The sequence below is a fragment of the Mobula hypostoma genome, chromosome 4 (genome assembly GCF_963921235.1).
Source record: "Mobula hypostoma chromosome 4, sMobHyp1.1, whole genome shotgun sequence".
Lineage (NCBI taxonomy): Eukaryota > Metazoa > Chordata > Chondrichthyes > Myliobatiformes > Myliobatidae > Mobula > Mobula hypostoma.
Genome location: NC_086100.1, coordinates 44,762,939 through 44,778,878, shown reverse-complemented (window position 1 = coordinate 44,778,878; position 15,940 = coordinate 44,762,939). Strand labels below are relative to the sequence as shown.

At 41.4% G+C, this 15,940-nt stretch overlaps 1 protein-coding gene across 3 annotated transcripts in view; it reads right to left on the bottom strand.

The window, feature by feature from the left end:
* mfsd8l1 (major facilitator superfamily domain containing 8-like 1) overlaps positions 1 to 15,940 on the bottom strand; it is a 99,866-nt gene that overhangs the window by 39,742 nt on the left and 44,184 nt on the right. For all 3 annotated transcript variants that reach the window (XM_063045737.1, XM_063045738.1, XM_063045739.1), the window contains exon 6: positions 11,545 to 11,869. In XM_063045737.1, coding sequence (XP_062901807.1) covers positions 11,545 to 11,869 — 325 coding nt within the window. The remainder of the gene's footprint in view (positions 1 to 11,544; positions 11,870 to 15,940) is intronic.

Genomic DNA, 15,940 nt, shown 5'->3' with positions numbered 1-15,940 from the left:
ATAGTGAATGATCAGCCAGGATCACAGTGAATGGCAGTGCTGGCTCGAAGGGCCGAATGGCCTACTCCTGCACCTATTGTCTATTGTTTCCCTTAATAATAAGTATATCGCTTTGCATACTGTTGGGGGGGACAAACTACCGGGGGCAGCCGCAGTGACTGGGTCTCTGGCACCAACTCTGGCAGTGTGGGACAGAACAGAAGGGAGGAGAAGAGGATTACAGTAATGATAGAGGGTTCCATAGTTAGTGAAATAGACATGAAATTCTGTGGACATGAAAGAGACAGCTGGATGGTATGTTGCCTTGCAGGTGCGAGTCGGGGATGAATCAGATTGGGTCCACGGCATCATAAGTGGGGGCATCATAAGTGGGAGGGTGAGCAGTCAGAAGCCTTGGTGCATATTAGCACCAATGACGTGGATAGGAAAAGGGAGGAGGTCCTGAAGAGAGAATTTAGGGAGCTAAGTAGAAAGCTGAAAACAGGACCTCCAGGGTAGTATGGTCATGCACTTTGGTGGAAAGAACAAAAGCGTAGATTCTTTTCTAAACGGGCAGAATATTAAAAACTCTGCGATGCAGAGGGCTTTGGGAGTCTCCTGGTAGCATTCCCTAAAGGTTAACTTGTAGGTTGGGTCGGTGGTGAGGAAGGCAAATGCAAATGAATTTATTTCGAATAGACTAGAATATTGGGAGCAATTTTGGGACCCCTTATCTAACAAAAAGATGTACTGACGTTGGAGAGGGTTCAGAGGAGGTACAAGAGAATGATTCTGGGAACTAAAGGGTTATGATATGAGGAGCGTTTGATGGCTCTGGGCCTGTACTCACTGGAATTTATAAGAATGAGAAGGGATCTCACAGAAAACGATGGAGTATTTAAAGGCCTAGATAAGAGTGGATATGAAGAGGGTGTTACCTATACCGGGGAAGTTGAGGACCAGAGGGTACAGCATCAGAATAGAGGGCCATCCATTTAAAACATACGAGGAGGAATTTCTTTAGGCAGAGAGTAATGAATCTGTGGAATTTATTGCCACAGCTGGCTGTGGAGGTCAGTTCATTGAGTGTACTTAAGGTGAAGTTTGACAGGTTCTTGATTAGTCAGAACATGAAAGGTTACAGGGAGAAGGCAAGAGAATGGGATTGAGAAGGGAAATGGATCTGCCTTGAAGAAATGGCAGAGCAGACACAATGGGCCAATTGGCCAAATCCTGCTCCTATATTTTATGGCCTTATGGTCTTTATCGTTTAATAAAATAAACTATGTGGATCAAGAGTAAATTACAAAGTGACTGGCAACTTTCTATTATGGAAAAGTTACAATAAAAATAGCTTGCTGCAAATGATCGTTATGCATAATAGGCAAATATGTATGTTGGAAGGAACTTTTGTCCACAAGGTGGCACATTGAGACTGTCAAAACTGATCTACCAAGAAACCGAAATAATAAACATCAAGAATAAAACCAATTAACAGTTTTGCACATTGAAGTCTACAGGCTTTCTTGGAAATACAAAATGCCATGGAAAAACTTTTATCATATTTATTCCTTTACAAGGCTTGCATCAACAGATTCTTCTGCATTCTCAGTATTGCTAGCAAAATCATCTTTTTGTGTAGTGACAAGCCAGCAAAAAATGTTTTATATTGCTCATCTTTGACCCAAGATAAATGTATTTTCAAACAGCTAAATCATTTCTTCCTGGGCAATGAAAATTCATACTAAACTCTTATTCCCTTAAAATGAAGTGGACTGAGGTTATGTGATCTGCCCTTCACTGCTTGTAACAACTTAATAGTAGTTATGCGAAGTACTTTTAAAGTATCAATATAGCTAGGTCCTGCAAAGAACTTGCATCTCAAGCAACTAATCACACAAACTCTAAATTTCAACAGCAAAAATACTCTGAAACTTATAGAATACCTTAGGAGATGAGGCACCAGCAGATAAAGAAAAAAAGTTTCAAAACATTACCTCTGTTTCTTTATTGCAGAAACTGCATATACAAAAATTTGCTGCTCCAAATTTCACACTGACTAAAATAATGCAAAAGATTGAGAGCTGAATGAAATAGTCTCTAAAATACACGTTTTTAAAAAGATTGCATTATGCTTTGTTTAAGTTCCTCAATTTCCTATGGTAAAATATGTGTTTTATGGTTGTAATTGCATCAGCATTAAGGAAGTACTTCTCAATCCCACTAAAATGAAAGGAACATAAAGAAAATTGTGAAACCCTAGAGCTTTGAAACATGAAGTCTAAAAAAGATTTCCCTTTCTTAACTTGCTTGATCCTGATTAATTCAACACAGCTAAATACAGGTTTCCCCCACCATCCGAAGGTAGAGCGTTCCTATGAAACGCTAAACCAAAATGTCATAAAGCGAAGAAGCAATTACCATTTATTTATATGGGAAAATTTTCTGAGCGTTCGTAGACCCAAAAATAACCTACCAAATCATGCCAAATAAGACATAAAACTAAAATAACAGTAACATATAGTAAAAGCAGGAATGATATGATAAATACACAGGCTATATAAAGTAGAAATACTTTTCCACAATCATTACTGCACTGTTCTCCGTAGTGAAAATCTCACGCAAGCGCCGTCAGCAGAAAATCTCACGCAAGCGCTGTTGGCAAAAACACAGCGCAAGCGCTCTCCAGTAACCTTTAAGCTATGATGCTGCCAAATCATACCAAATAACACGTAAAAATACACAGCCTATATAAAGTAGAAATAATGTGTGTACAGTGTAGTATCACTTACCGGAATTGGTTCAGTGCCGAGCACACGGATGATGATGTGTTACGCTGAGTCATCGCAGGTTGGCTGGTGCAGGCCGCTGAGCGATACATTGCCGCGAAGCATGCAGGAGTCCAGTGATAGCCGGGAGGCACACAGCCCATCTTTAAGAAAAAAGCCGAAATAAACATGCTAATTAATTAGGTGCCGCTCGACATGTAATTGTCGGCCCAGATCAGTGCCGATTTCCGACTGTGTCATCTCTGATCTGGGCCGACAATTACATGTCGGGCGGCACCTAATTAATTAGCATGTTTATTTTGGCTTTTTTCTTAAAAATGGGCTGTGTGCCTCCCGGCTACTGCTGCATTCTCCGCGAATCGGTACAGTATCTGTCCGCGGCCTGGGTGTTGGGGGGGGACACTGGGGTGTCATCTCGTCGTCTGTTTCCATTAGAGCAGGCAGCTCATCTTCTCCTATGACTGCCCGTCTCGATATCGAAGGTCGAGGTTCATTGTCTGCTGTGGATGATGTGGAAGGCTTGCTTGACTGCTGAGCCTCGCGCATTTTTCTATCATACAGTTCTTTGTAAGGACTCAACCCATCTTGCAAATATCCCCTAAACCTACGTACCCTTTCAAAATTAAAGTCGGACTTTATCATTGCAGCGAAAATCTCACATAGTTGCTTCACTTTCGCTACTGCATTCGGTTTCGATTGTTATCCTTTCCTCTTCCAATTGCATCAGCTCTTCATTAATCAGTTCTTGGTCATGGGATGCCAAAACCTCTTCGACATCATCTTCGTCAGCTTCCACAAGCCAAACTCACTTTGTCCTTACTTCGTTCACCACGATCAAAACGCTTAATTATGTCTAGTTTTACGCTAAGTCTAACACCCTTACGAGCTCTTTCAGGCTTTTCCAATACCATAGAACTCATCTTGCAAACGACTGCTCACAGGCATGTGTTTAAGCAATGCCGGCGAGAATGCAGTTCCGAATCCGGGGAGAGGGGCTGCTCGGGGCGCGCACTGCCTTTTATCGCGCGATGATTTTTTCGCGTGCTGAATTTTTTTTGTAACAGTGAAAACACCTTCTGAAAGTGAAAACAGGGTACTAACGTAGGTCTTTCGTAACGGTGAGGTTTTGTAAAGCGAATGTTCGAAAAGCAGGGGACACCTGTACACAAGTTCACACAAGAGAAAATCTGCAGATGCTGGAAATCCAAGCAATGCACACAAAATGCTGGAGGAACTCAGCAGGCCAGGCAGCATCTATGGAAAAGAGTAAACAGTCAACACTTTAGGCTGAGGCCCTTCACCAGGGCTGGAGAAAAAAAAAGATGAGTAGAGTTGAAAGCTGGGAGGAAGGGGAGGGAGAAACAAAAGGTGATAGGTGAAACCAGGAGGGGAGGAAGGGTGAAGTAAAGAACTGGGAAGTTGATTCGTGAAAGAGATACAGGGCTAAAGAAGGGGGTATTTAATAGAAGAGAAGGCCATTGGAGAATACAGTAGATGACCCCAAGAAAAAAGGGGGAGGAGCACCAGAGGCAAGTGGTGGGCAGGTAAGGAGATAAGATGAGAGAGGGAAATGGGAATAGGGAATGGTGAAGGGGGTGGGGAGGGGGGCATCACCAGAAGTTCGAGAAATCGATGTCATGCCATCAGGTTGAAGGCTACCTAGGCGGAATACAAGGTGTTGTCCCTCTAACCTGAGTGTGACCTCATTGCGACAGCAATGGATTGATATGTCGGAATGGGAATGGGAAGTGGAACAAGTGCTACAGCTGCCCCTAAACCTCTTCCCTCACAACCATTCAGGGCCCACAAACAGTCCTTCCAGGTGTGGTGACATTTCACCTGTGAATTTGTTGGGATCATCTACTATATCTGATGCTCCAGTGTAGCCTCCTATATATCACTGAGACCCAACATAGATGAGGAGACCGCTTTGCTGAACACCTATGCTCTGTCCACCAGATAAAGCAGGATTTCCTAGTCGCCCCCTATTTTAATTCCACTTTCCATTCCCATATGAGGCCACACTCAGGTTGGAAACCCAAATCTGAGCAATACAGATCACTAAGAGATTTTGGAAAATCTTTAAAATTCAAAACCTCCTTTTCTAATTTCTGTTGTAATCTATGGTCCACATCCCAGCTACTGTTTGGAGGCCTGCATATAACTGCCATCAGGGTCCTTTCACCCTTGCAGTTTCTTAACTCAACCCACAAGGATTCAACATCTTCTGATCCTAAGTAACATCTTTCCAAAGACTTGATGCCATTCTTTACCAGCAGAGCCACACCACCCCCTCTCGTCCACCTTCCTATTCCTCCAATACAATGCATAACCTTGGACATTCAGCTCCCAACTACAACCATACTTCAGTCACAATTCAGTGATGACCACACCATCATACCCAACAATTTATGAAAGTGCAACAAGATCAACCACCTTATTTATTATCCTCTGTGAATTGAGATATAACACTTTGAGTCTGTATTTGCTACTCCTCTTGATTCTGCATCCCTAATGCACTGATACTCACCCTGATCACAATTTTGTCCCATCATTTGCCTGCCCTTCCTGACAGTCTGACTGCACGCCATCTTTGCTTTTTTAACCATCTGTCCTATCCTCAATCCCTTCACTCTGTTTCCCACCACCATCCCCCTGCCAAATTAGTTCAAAGTTTCTCCAACAGCTTTAACAAACTTGCCCATGAGAATATTGGTCCCCGTCAGGTTCAGGTGCAACCTGTCACTTTTATGCAGGTCATACCTCCCTCAGAAGAGATCCCAATAATCCAAGAACCTGAAGCCCTGCCCCCTGCACCAGCTTCTCAGCCACGCATTTATCGGCCAAATCACCTTGTTTCTACCCTCACTGGTGCATGGCACAGGTAGCAATCCAAAAATTACTACCCTGGAGGTCCAGGGAGGTCTAGGCAGTATTCTGCCTAGCTTTCTAAATTCTCTCTTCAGAATCTGTTTTCTTTTCCTTCTTATGTCATTGGTACCAATATGTACCAAGACATCTGGCTGCTCCATTTCCCCCTCCAAAATGCTGTGGACGCGATCCGAGATGTCCCTGACTCTGGGAGACAATGTACTATTTGGGTATCCTGTTCACGTCCACAGACTCTCCTGTCTGTTCCTCTAACTACTGAGTCCCCTATCACTACTGCTCCCCTCTTCTCCCTCTTCCCCTTGTGCATCACGGACTCATGGTCAGTGCCAGTAACCTGATCTCTGTGGCATTCCCCTGGGAGGTCATCCCCCACAACAGTATACTTATTATTGAGGGGAATACACAAAATTCCTATTCACCTTCCCATTCCTTCTCCTGACAGTCACCCAGCTACCCACCTCCTACAACTAATTCCCTGTAACTCCTATGCATGATCTCCTCTCTCTCCTGTACAAACCAAAGGTCATCCAGCTGCTGCCCAGACCCCTAACAAGGTCTTTGAAGAGCTACCGCTGGATGCACTTCACGCAGATGTAGTTCTCTGGGAGACTCTGGGTCTCCCATGACCCCATCATCTGGAATGAAGAACACACAACAGCCATTTAAACTACACTAAGTGCCCCTGACAGAATAATAAAAAGGGAAACTTAACAGAAACTTACTGAAAATTTAATATCAGAGTACATACATGTCACCACATATACACCTGAGATTGTTTTCCTGCTGGCATACTTAGCAAATCTATAGAACAGTAACTGTAAACATTACAGGAACTGTTAACTGTAAACAAACTGCAAATGCAGATATAAATAAATAGCAATAAATAAGCATGAGATAACAATAGAAGAGTCCTTAAATGAGTGTAGCTATCTCTTTTTGTTCAAGAGCCTGATAGTTGAAAGGTAGTAACCGTTCTTGAACCTGATGCTGCGAGTCCTGAGGCACCTGTACCTTCCACCCAATGACAGCAGTGAGAAAAGAGCATGGCCTGGGTAGTGAGGATCTTTGATGATTGATGCTGCTTTTCAACAGCAATGTTTCCAGTAGATGTGCTTAATAGTTGGGAGAATCTTTGACCAGTAATGTACTGGGCCAATTCCCCTTCCTTTTGTAGGATTTTCTGCTCAAAGGCATTGGTGTTCCCATATCAGGCCATAATGCAACCAGTCAGCACATTTTCCACGACAGATCTATAGAAGTTTGTCAAGGTTTTCAATGACATGCCGAACTTCCACAGACTCCTGAGGAAGTAGAGGCACTGCTGTATTTTCTTTGCAATAATATTTATATCATGGGTCCAGGACAGGTCCTCTGAGATAGTGACACTCAGGAATTTAAAGTTACTGACCCTCTCTACCTCTGATCTTCCAATGATTTCAAGCTCATGGACCTCTGGTTTCCCTCTCCTGAAGTCTACAATCAGTTCCTTGGTCTTGCTGACATTGATTGAGAGTTTGCTGTTATTACACCACTCAGCCAAGTTTTCAATCTCACTCCTATATGCTGATTCATTACTCCCTTCGATACAGCCCACAACAGTGGTGTCATCAGCAAACTTGTTTATCCTGTTGAAGCTGTATTTAGCCACACAGTCACAAGCGTAGAGTAGAGCTAGGGGCCAAGTACACATCCCCCACCCCATACTTTCCACCAATCGCCTTAAAATCATGCCCTCTTTATATTAGCCATTTCTGTTCTGGGAAAGAGCTGCTCACTGCCCGCTAAAGGACAAGCGATTTTTAAAAATGTATGCAAAATGTATTTAATCGTATACCTAAACCCACAAAAAAATTAAGTATTTTCCACTGGAATTAAGCGATATTTTGCCGATTTCTCATGGTCTTGGTGCTCATTAGAAAGTAAACTCCTGACTTTTTGTAGGCGTTTTATTTTGCATTGTTATTTCTGGAGCATAAAGTTCCTATCTCACTCCATCCCACACCTCCCTTCCACTCCCCCGACTACATCTTTATACATAAAGCATAAAATTCATCATTCATAACAGGAATGAAAGTTCCTTATTACTCACAACTAAATTTTACCAAAGCAATTTTCCTTCAAATCTGTGACATTTAAAAGGGTAGTATTCAAACTACATGGTCAAGGCTGTTTTGTCTGTAATGCTCAGTCACAGTTGCTCACAGTCTCAGAATCACTCCAGGCTGCTGCTACTAATCTGTCATAGTTTGTTGCTATATGCTGCTCACTGCTGTTCAAGGGAATTCACACAGACTCTGCACTCAAGAAGATCTTTCCCTCAGCTGTCAGGACTTGACAGAATAGTGATAAGGATTTAACTTAATTGCAGTCTTCCTCAAAATGAAGTTACTCACAGAGTGTATTCATGTAGTTGTAGTCCTTACAGAGACATCTCCAAGAACCTCTAGCTAGCAGTGCTTGTCCACAGACCTGCAAGGTCTCCAAACCCACCTTGCACAACATTCAAGTCTCCTGAGATGGAAGAATGCTTTCAGGGTTCAGAAGACCTGGCACCTTTACGAGTTGTCTACAAGGTCCCTCTAGGTCTGGATCTTTACTAGGTTCTTCTGAATGTTACTGGATTTCGTTGCTTCAGCTGTGATAGAATCAGAGGGACAAGAGGGGGAGGTGTTGCATTGCTTATCAGAGAAAATATTTCAGCAGTGCTCTGGCAGGATAGATTAGAGGGCTTGTCTAGGGAGGCTATTTGGGTGGAATTGAGGAATGGGAAAGGTGTAGTAACATTTATAGGGGTGTATTATAGACCACCTAATGGGGAGCGAGAATTGGAGGAGCAAATATGTAAGGAGATAGCAGATATCTGTAGTAAGCACAAGGTTGTGATTGTAGGAGATTTTAATTTTCCACACATAGACTGGGAAGCCCATACTGTAAAAGGGCTGGATGGTTTGGAGTTTGTAAAATGTGTGCAGGATAGTTTTTTGCAGCAATACATAGAGGTAGCAACTAGAGAAGGGGCAGCGTTGGATCTCCTGTTAGGGAATGAGATAGGTCAGGTGACAGAGGTATGTGTTGGGGAGCACTTCAGGTCCAGTGATCACAATGCCTTTAGTTTCAATATAATTATGGAGAAGGATAGGTCTGGACCCAGGGTTGAGATTTTTGATTGGAGAAAGGCTAACTTTGAGGAGATGCAAAAGGATTTAGAAGGAGTGGATTGGGACAATTTGTTTTATAGGAAGGATGTCATAGAGAAATGGAGGTCATTTAAAGGTAAGACTTTGAGGGTACAGAATCTTTATGCTCCGGTTAGGTTGAAAGGAAAGGCTAAAAGTTTGAGAGAGCAATGGTTTTCAAGGGATATTGGAAATTTGGTTCAGAAAAAGAGAGATATCTACAATAAATATAGGTAGCACGGAGTAAATGAGGTACTCGAGGAATATGAAGAATGTAAAAAGAATCTTAAGAAAGAAATTAGAAAAGCTAAAAGAAGATACGAGGTTGCTTTGGCAAGTAAGGTGAAAATAAATTCGAAGGGTTTCTACAGTTATATTAATAGCAAAAGCACAGTGAGGGATAAAATTGGTCCCTTAGAGAATCAGAGTGTACAGCTATGTGTGGAACCAAAAGAGATGGGGGAGATTTTGAACAATTTCTTTTCTTCGGTATTCACTAAGGAGAAGGATATTGAATTGTGTAAGGGAAACAGGTAGGGAAGTTATGGAAACTATGATGATTAAAGAAGAGGAAGTATTGGCGATTTTAAGGAATATAAAAGTGGATAAGTCTCCGGGTCCTGACAGGATATTCCCTAGGACCTTGAAGGAAGTTAATGTAGAAATAGCAGGGACTCTGACAGAAATATTTCAAATGTCATTAGAAACGGGGATGGTGCCAGAGGATTGGCGTATTGCTCATGTTGTTCCATTGTTTAAAAAGGGTTCTAAGAGTCAAACTAGCAATTATCGGCCTGTGAGTTTGACGTCAGTGGTGGGTAAATTGATGGAAAGTATTCTTAGAGATGGTATATATAATTATCTGGATAGACAGGGTCTGATTAGGAACAGTCAACGTGGATTTGTGCGTGGAAGGTCATATTTGACAAATCTTATTGAATTTTCTGAAGAGGTTACTGGGAAAGTTGACGAGGGTAAAGCGGTGGATGTTGTCTATATGGACTTCAGTAAGGCCTTTGACAAGGTTCCACACGGAAGGTTAGTTAGGAAGGTTCAATCGTTAGGTATTAATATTGAAGTAGTAAAATGGATTCAACAGTGGTTGGATGGGGGACGCCAGAGAATAGCGGTGGATAACTGTTTGCCAGGTTGGAGGCCGGTGACTAGTGGCGTGCCTCAGGGATCTGTACTGGGTCCAATGTTGTTTGTCATATACATTAATGATCTGGATGATGGGGTGGTAAATTGGATTAGTAAGTATTCAGATGATAATACGATAGTGGCATTGTGGATAATGAAGTAGGTTTTCAAAGCTTGCAGAGAGATTTAGGCCAGTTAGAAGAGTGGGCTGAAAGATAGCAGATGGAATTTAATGCTGATAAGCGTGAGGTGCTACATTTTGGTAGGACTAATCAAAATAGGACACACATGGTAAACGGTAGGGCATTGAAAAATGCAGTTGAACAGAGGGATCTAGGAATAATGGTGCACAGTTCGTTGAAGGTGGAATCTCATGTGGATAGGGTGGTGAAGAAAGCTTTTGGTATGCTGGCCTTTATAAATCAGAGCATTGAGTATAGTAGTTGGGATGTAATGTTAAAATTGTACAAGGGATTGGTAAGGCCAGATTTGGAGTATTCTATACAGTACTGGTCACCGAATTATAAGAAAGATGTCAACAAAATAGAGAGAGTACAGAGAAGCTTTATTAGAATGTTACCTGGGTTTCAGCACCTGAGTTACAGAGAAAGGTTGAACAAGTTGGGTCTTTATTCTTTGGAGCATAGAAGGTTGAGGGGGGACTTGACAGAGGTATTAACTTATGAGGGGGATAGATAGAGTTGACGTGGATAGGCTTTTTCCATTGAGAGTAGGGGAGATTCAAACAAGAGGACATGAGTTGAGAGTTAGGGGGCAAAAGTTTAGGGGTAACACGAGGGGGAACTTCTTTACTCAGAGAGTGGCAGCTGTGTGGAACGAGCTTCCAGTAGAAGTGGTACAGGCAGGTTCGATATTGTCATTTAAAGTAAAATTGGATAGCTATATGGACAGGAAAGGAATGGAGGGTTATGGGCTGAGTGTAGGTCGGAGGGACTAGGTGAGAGTAAGCGTTCGGCACGGACTAGAAGGGCCGAGATGGCCTGTTTCTGTGGTTATATGAATGACATAAGCATTGTTCCATCCAACTTTTATCATTGTGATATTCATTCACTGTGTGGTAATGCTCCCTTGCAGCTGTATATGGTAAATCTGTTTAACAGCAAGCCATTTAAATTGGTTCTACTATGCTAAATAACAGCAGCTATACGAACTTATAAAAATTCAAAAGAATAGCATTGTGTTGAAACGGAAACAACCAAGTTTTAAACAGGAAAACCAAAATTCGGTACACATTGCAACTAAAGATTATTTTCTTGAATTTTTATAAACAGCACCAGAATGACCCATAATGTAGTCTTAACACCTTGGAAAAGTCTCAACATGAATAAGGAATCAGACTTTTAGAGAGAAAATTCGATTCAAATAATTTTTGAACCTTAATTGATAATAAATAAATATAGATAGTGCACAACACATGCAATTTAGAAATCAACTGTATTTTATAACCATATTTTGTCAAATATCAATAAAATGTCATGTTTATGTTTAATGGGGTAAACAGACACCAATGGATTGTTTTGTATAGATTAAAAAAGTATGGTACCTACCTTTAATGACACTAAAATTGTGAAATGGATTATTATTTGCTTTATAATCTTCAATGTGACCATTAGGAATATAGCGATATTCATCTGCTGTGTTACTTTCAACATCTATTTCATTTGCTGGCAAAACATGCGTTTCATCTTCATTAGTAGCACCACACCAGTTGCTATCTGCTATTGCATGATTCACATCACCAATCAATGGTTCCTGCTCCTCTTCAGTTGAAACAATTGTTCTTTTAAAGTTGTGCTTGGGGACTAATGGAAGGTCATAATACATAAAGATAATAACCACTTGAAGAATAGTCCACATGAAACACATGAAAAGCTGTAATAAAATGAAAAAAGTTTGTGTCGGCAACTTCTGCGTATGAATAACCTAAAGAGAGAAATACAAATAGGTCCAGGAATCACAATGCAAAACTAAGTTAAATTGGTTGTCTCTGATGCAGTCAGCATCCCAAAGTTGTGTTGTCTATTAACTAATATGATTTCTGGTTGTTGTATCTCAATGGGAAGCCAATACAGTACTTGAGGGCAGCAGGGTGACACCACAGCTGGTGCTGCTCCTTCACTGCATCAGCAACCTCAGTTGCCGTCTGTGGGAGTATGCATATTCTCTCTCTGACCATGTGGATTTTCCCCAGGTGCTTTGCTGAAGCCAACAATGGACTGAAGTACTTCCTTCTGCTTATAACAAGCAAGTTCATAACAGCATTACTTTAAATTTGCCTCCACAACCAAATTCAAAACTAAACCTTAACGCAGCTACAACAAATGGCATATTTCGCACAGTATCCTTTTCCTGAAGCAAAGACACCATATACAGTCAGCCCTCCTTATCTACTAGGGATTGGTTCCAGGACCCCTCGCGAATATCAAAAAACACGGAGGCTCAATTCCCTTATTCAACCTGTTTCAAAGCATGGACCTTAGGACCCAGCAGAACTCCGGACCATATTTAACCTGTGTCAGTGCAGTGGGCATTAGGACCTGGTGGCGGAGCTCTGAATCCACAGTGTTTCTGTTCACAAAAATAATCACATTTGTGATTTAAAATAAAGTGGAAATAATAAAGTGATTGGAAAGAGGTGAAAGGCCATCGGTCATTGGAAAAGCGTTAGGCTACAGTCAGTCAACAATCGGAACAAATTTAAGGGTTAAAATTAGAACGGCGCTGCCCGATTAGAGCTACAATTATTACTAAGCAACACAGTGGTTTAATTATTGGGTTTTGGGTTTTTGATCCTGCACATCAACCCAGCAGGGATGGACAGCGCGCTCGGGAGCGCTCTGTCGCTGGATTGAACTCCAGCCCGGCACTGAAACATACATTTCTTAAGTATTTTATATGCATTGAAAGGTAAAATATATACTATATACCAAGACAAACGTTTGACTAACTGATGCTAAATAATACTGGATGTACCTGTTCCGACTTACTCAGTAAGAGAACTTCCGGTTTTTTACCATCCCAATCCACGATAACCTACGCACATCCTCCTGTATACTTTAAATCATCTCTAGATTATTTATAATACCTAATACAATGTAAATGCTACGTAAAATAGTCGTTATACTGCATTGTTCAGGGAATAATGACAAGAAAAAAAAAGTCTGTACATGATCGAACAGCAAGTGCCGGAAGAACACTTCAGGGTTTTCTCCATTCGCGGTTGGTTGAATTCGCACATGCGGAACTCACGGATAAGGAGGTCCGACTGTACCATTCAAACAAAAAATTCTAATGGGAAAATTGCATCATAATCATCCTATAATGATGTGGTTTGTTTGACGTCCACTCATTCTGCAAGTAATGCAGTATTCCAAAGGTACTGCTTCAAATGCAACAACGTCGGAGATAAGTTTTTTAATTGCAAAGTCATCAAGAGGTACTTCTGTACTTGGCACGACCCATCTCATAAACATTATTTTAAAAAACTGAGTAGCAAACAATTATTTAATTGTAACAACATCATGTGGAAATCAGTGGCAACTAATCTAAATAAAAGTTGATGAATTATTTCAATATCACTCATGAATGAGGGAGGTTAGGTAAAATACAGGGTTATTCCTGCTTTTAGATAGCTCAAGATAGGGTATCAGTGTAGGAAATATAGAGGAGGTTTGACATAAAAGCAGAGCAGTGGAAAGGAATTAGCAGTAAACAATATTTTACTAATAAACTACAAAATAACAAGCCATGAAGGGCTACAAAAAAAAACTTAACACGACAAGACAACAAGGTAACTGGAGGCTAGGAGCAACCGGTTGAGGTTGGCTGATTTGATGAGTTGACAAAGGACTATGGATGACAGCTGGGTTTAAATAGGCTGCAGGTGATTAAGTTGGAAATGAGTTAATAAGTACCACTCTCCAAGTGAGCTTATTAAGCATAAAAGGGCACAGGCCATGGTGAGGAAACTGGTGAAGGTTGCAAAAGAGGTTTTACCAGTGGTCATATTGTGATAATTTTTGGAAGGGATATGAAACTTGGAGATGCAGGGGAATGATTAAGAAAATATAGGGAGAATTTGTAAGGATAACAACATTCCTTACTGTCTAGGTCATTTGCTGCAATTCATAATCAAGATAATTTAAGTGAAGAGGTCAAACAATGTAGGGATAAGGTTCTAAGTGAATATCCTGATGTGCTGGAAGCCTGCTATTGCAACAATAATATACTAATGTAGAGTTTTCTTTGTGTGAATTTAAGAAGGCTATTATTAATGCAGGTCAGATGTCACCAGGAAAAGATTATATATGTTATTGTATGATTAAACACATGACTGATAACTCTCGAGATGATAGAATTTTTTGAAGCATATTTGAAAGTTAGGCCTTCTTCCTTCCTCGTGGAAAATGGCAATAGTAGTAGTGCCTATTCTAAGACCTGGGAATCCTTCTAGCTATAGGCCTATATCATTATTAACTAATTTATGTAAATTTATAGAACATCTGGTAAGAGCATTCAAATTACATGTTAGAAAAGAGAGATGACAAAGCATTTTATCAGAGTGGTTTTCGGAAGGGGAGAATGACATTCAATTCAGTTCTATGTTTGTAAGATATTAGGAAAGCACAGGTAAATAACGAAGTTGAAACAGCAGTATTTTTTGATACTGAAAAAGTTATGATATGTTATGGAAAGAAGGACTTTTGATTAAATTATGGAAATTAGGAGTGGCGGACAGAGCCAGAGAAAGCAGGATCTCCCAGTGGCCACACACTTTAATTCCACATCCCATTCCCATTCTGACATGTCTATCCACAGCCTCCTCTACTGTAAAGATGAAGCCACACTCAGGTTGGAGGAACAACACCTTATATTCCGTCTGGGTAGCCTCCAACCTGATGGCATGAACATCGACTTCTCTAACTTCCGCTAATGCCCCACCTCCCCCCTCGTACCCCATCCATTATTTATTTTTATACACACATTCTTTCTCTCACTCTCCTTTTTCTCCCTCTGTCCCTCTGACTATACCCCTTGCCCATCCTCTGGGTTCACCCCCGCCCCCCCATCTTTCTCCCCGGATCTCCTGTCCCATGATCCTCTCATATCCCTTTTGCCAATCACCTGTCCAGCTCTTGGCTCCATCCCTCCCCCTCCTGTCTTCTCCTATCATTTTGGATCTCCCCCTCCCCCTCCCATTTTCAAATCTCTTACTAGCTCTTCCTTCAGTTAGTCCTGACGAAGGGTCTTGGCCTGAAACGTTGACTGTACCTCTTCCTATAGATGCTGCCTGGCCTGCTGCGTTCACCAGCAACTTTGATGTGTGTTGATAATGGCTATGTGGCTTACAGATTAGCTTCACTGTCAACTTTAAAATGTTTGGATATGATACAAGCACAGGCTTAAGATGGCGTTGTAATGCAATAAGGTTGGCCCCAATTTCAGCTTTACTAACTGAAATGGGACAATTACCCTTACAATTATGGAGGCTGAGGCTGCTGTTAACATACTGGGTTAATTTGAGGGAGCAAAGAAATTATCATTCTGTTAAAGGTGTTGGAGGTCTGTTGGGAACATCACAACAAGAGTAGTTTTAGTTTTGGGTGACTGGGTTCTTATCACACTAGGAATACGAGTTTGTTGGATTTGCAATGTGTCCCACAGTAACTGTCTCGGTAATCCCACCTTGGTTTTTTCCAATAACTTAAATTAAATTTTATGAGTCAAATAGGGAGCAATCCCTGTGGAAAGCAGAGAGTGAATGCAGGGGGAAGAGAGAAGTGCTTGGTGGTAGAATCCCACCTGTAGGAGATGGCGGAGGTTATGCAGAATTATGTGCTGGACATGGAGGTTAGTGAGGTAGTAGGTGAGGACAAGAGGAATCCTATCCCTGGTGCAGCGATGGGAGAATGGGGTGAGGGCAGACATGCGCAATATGGAAGA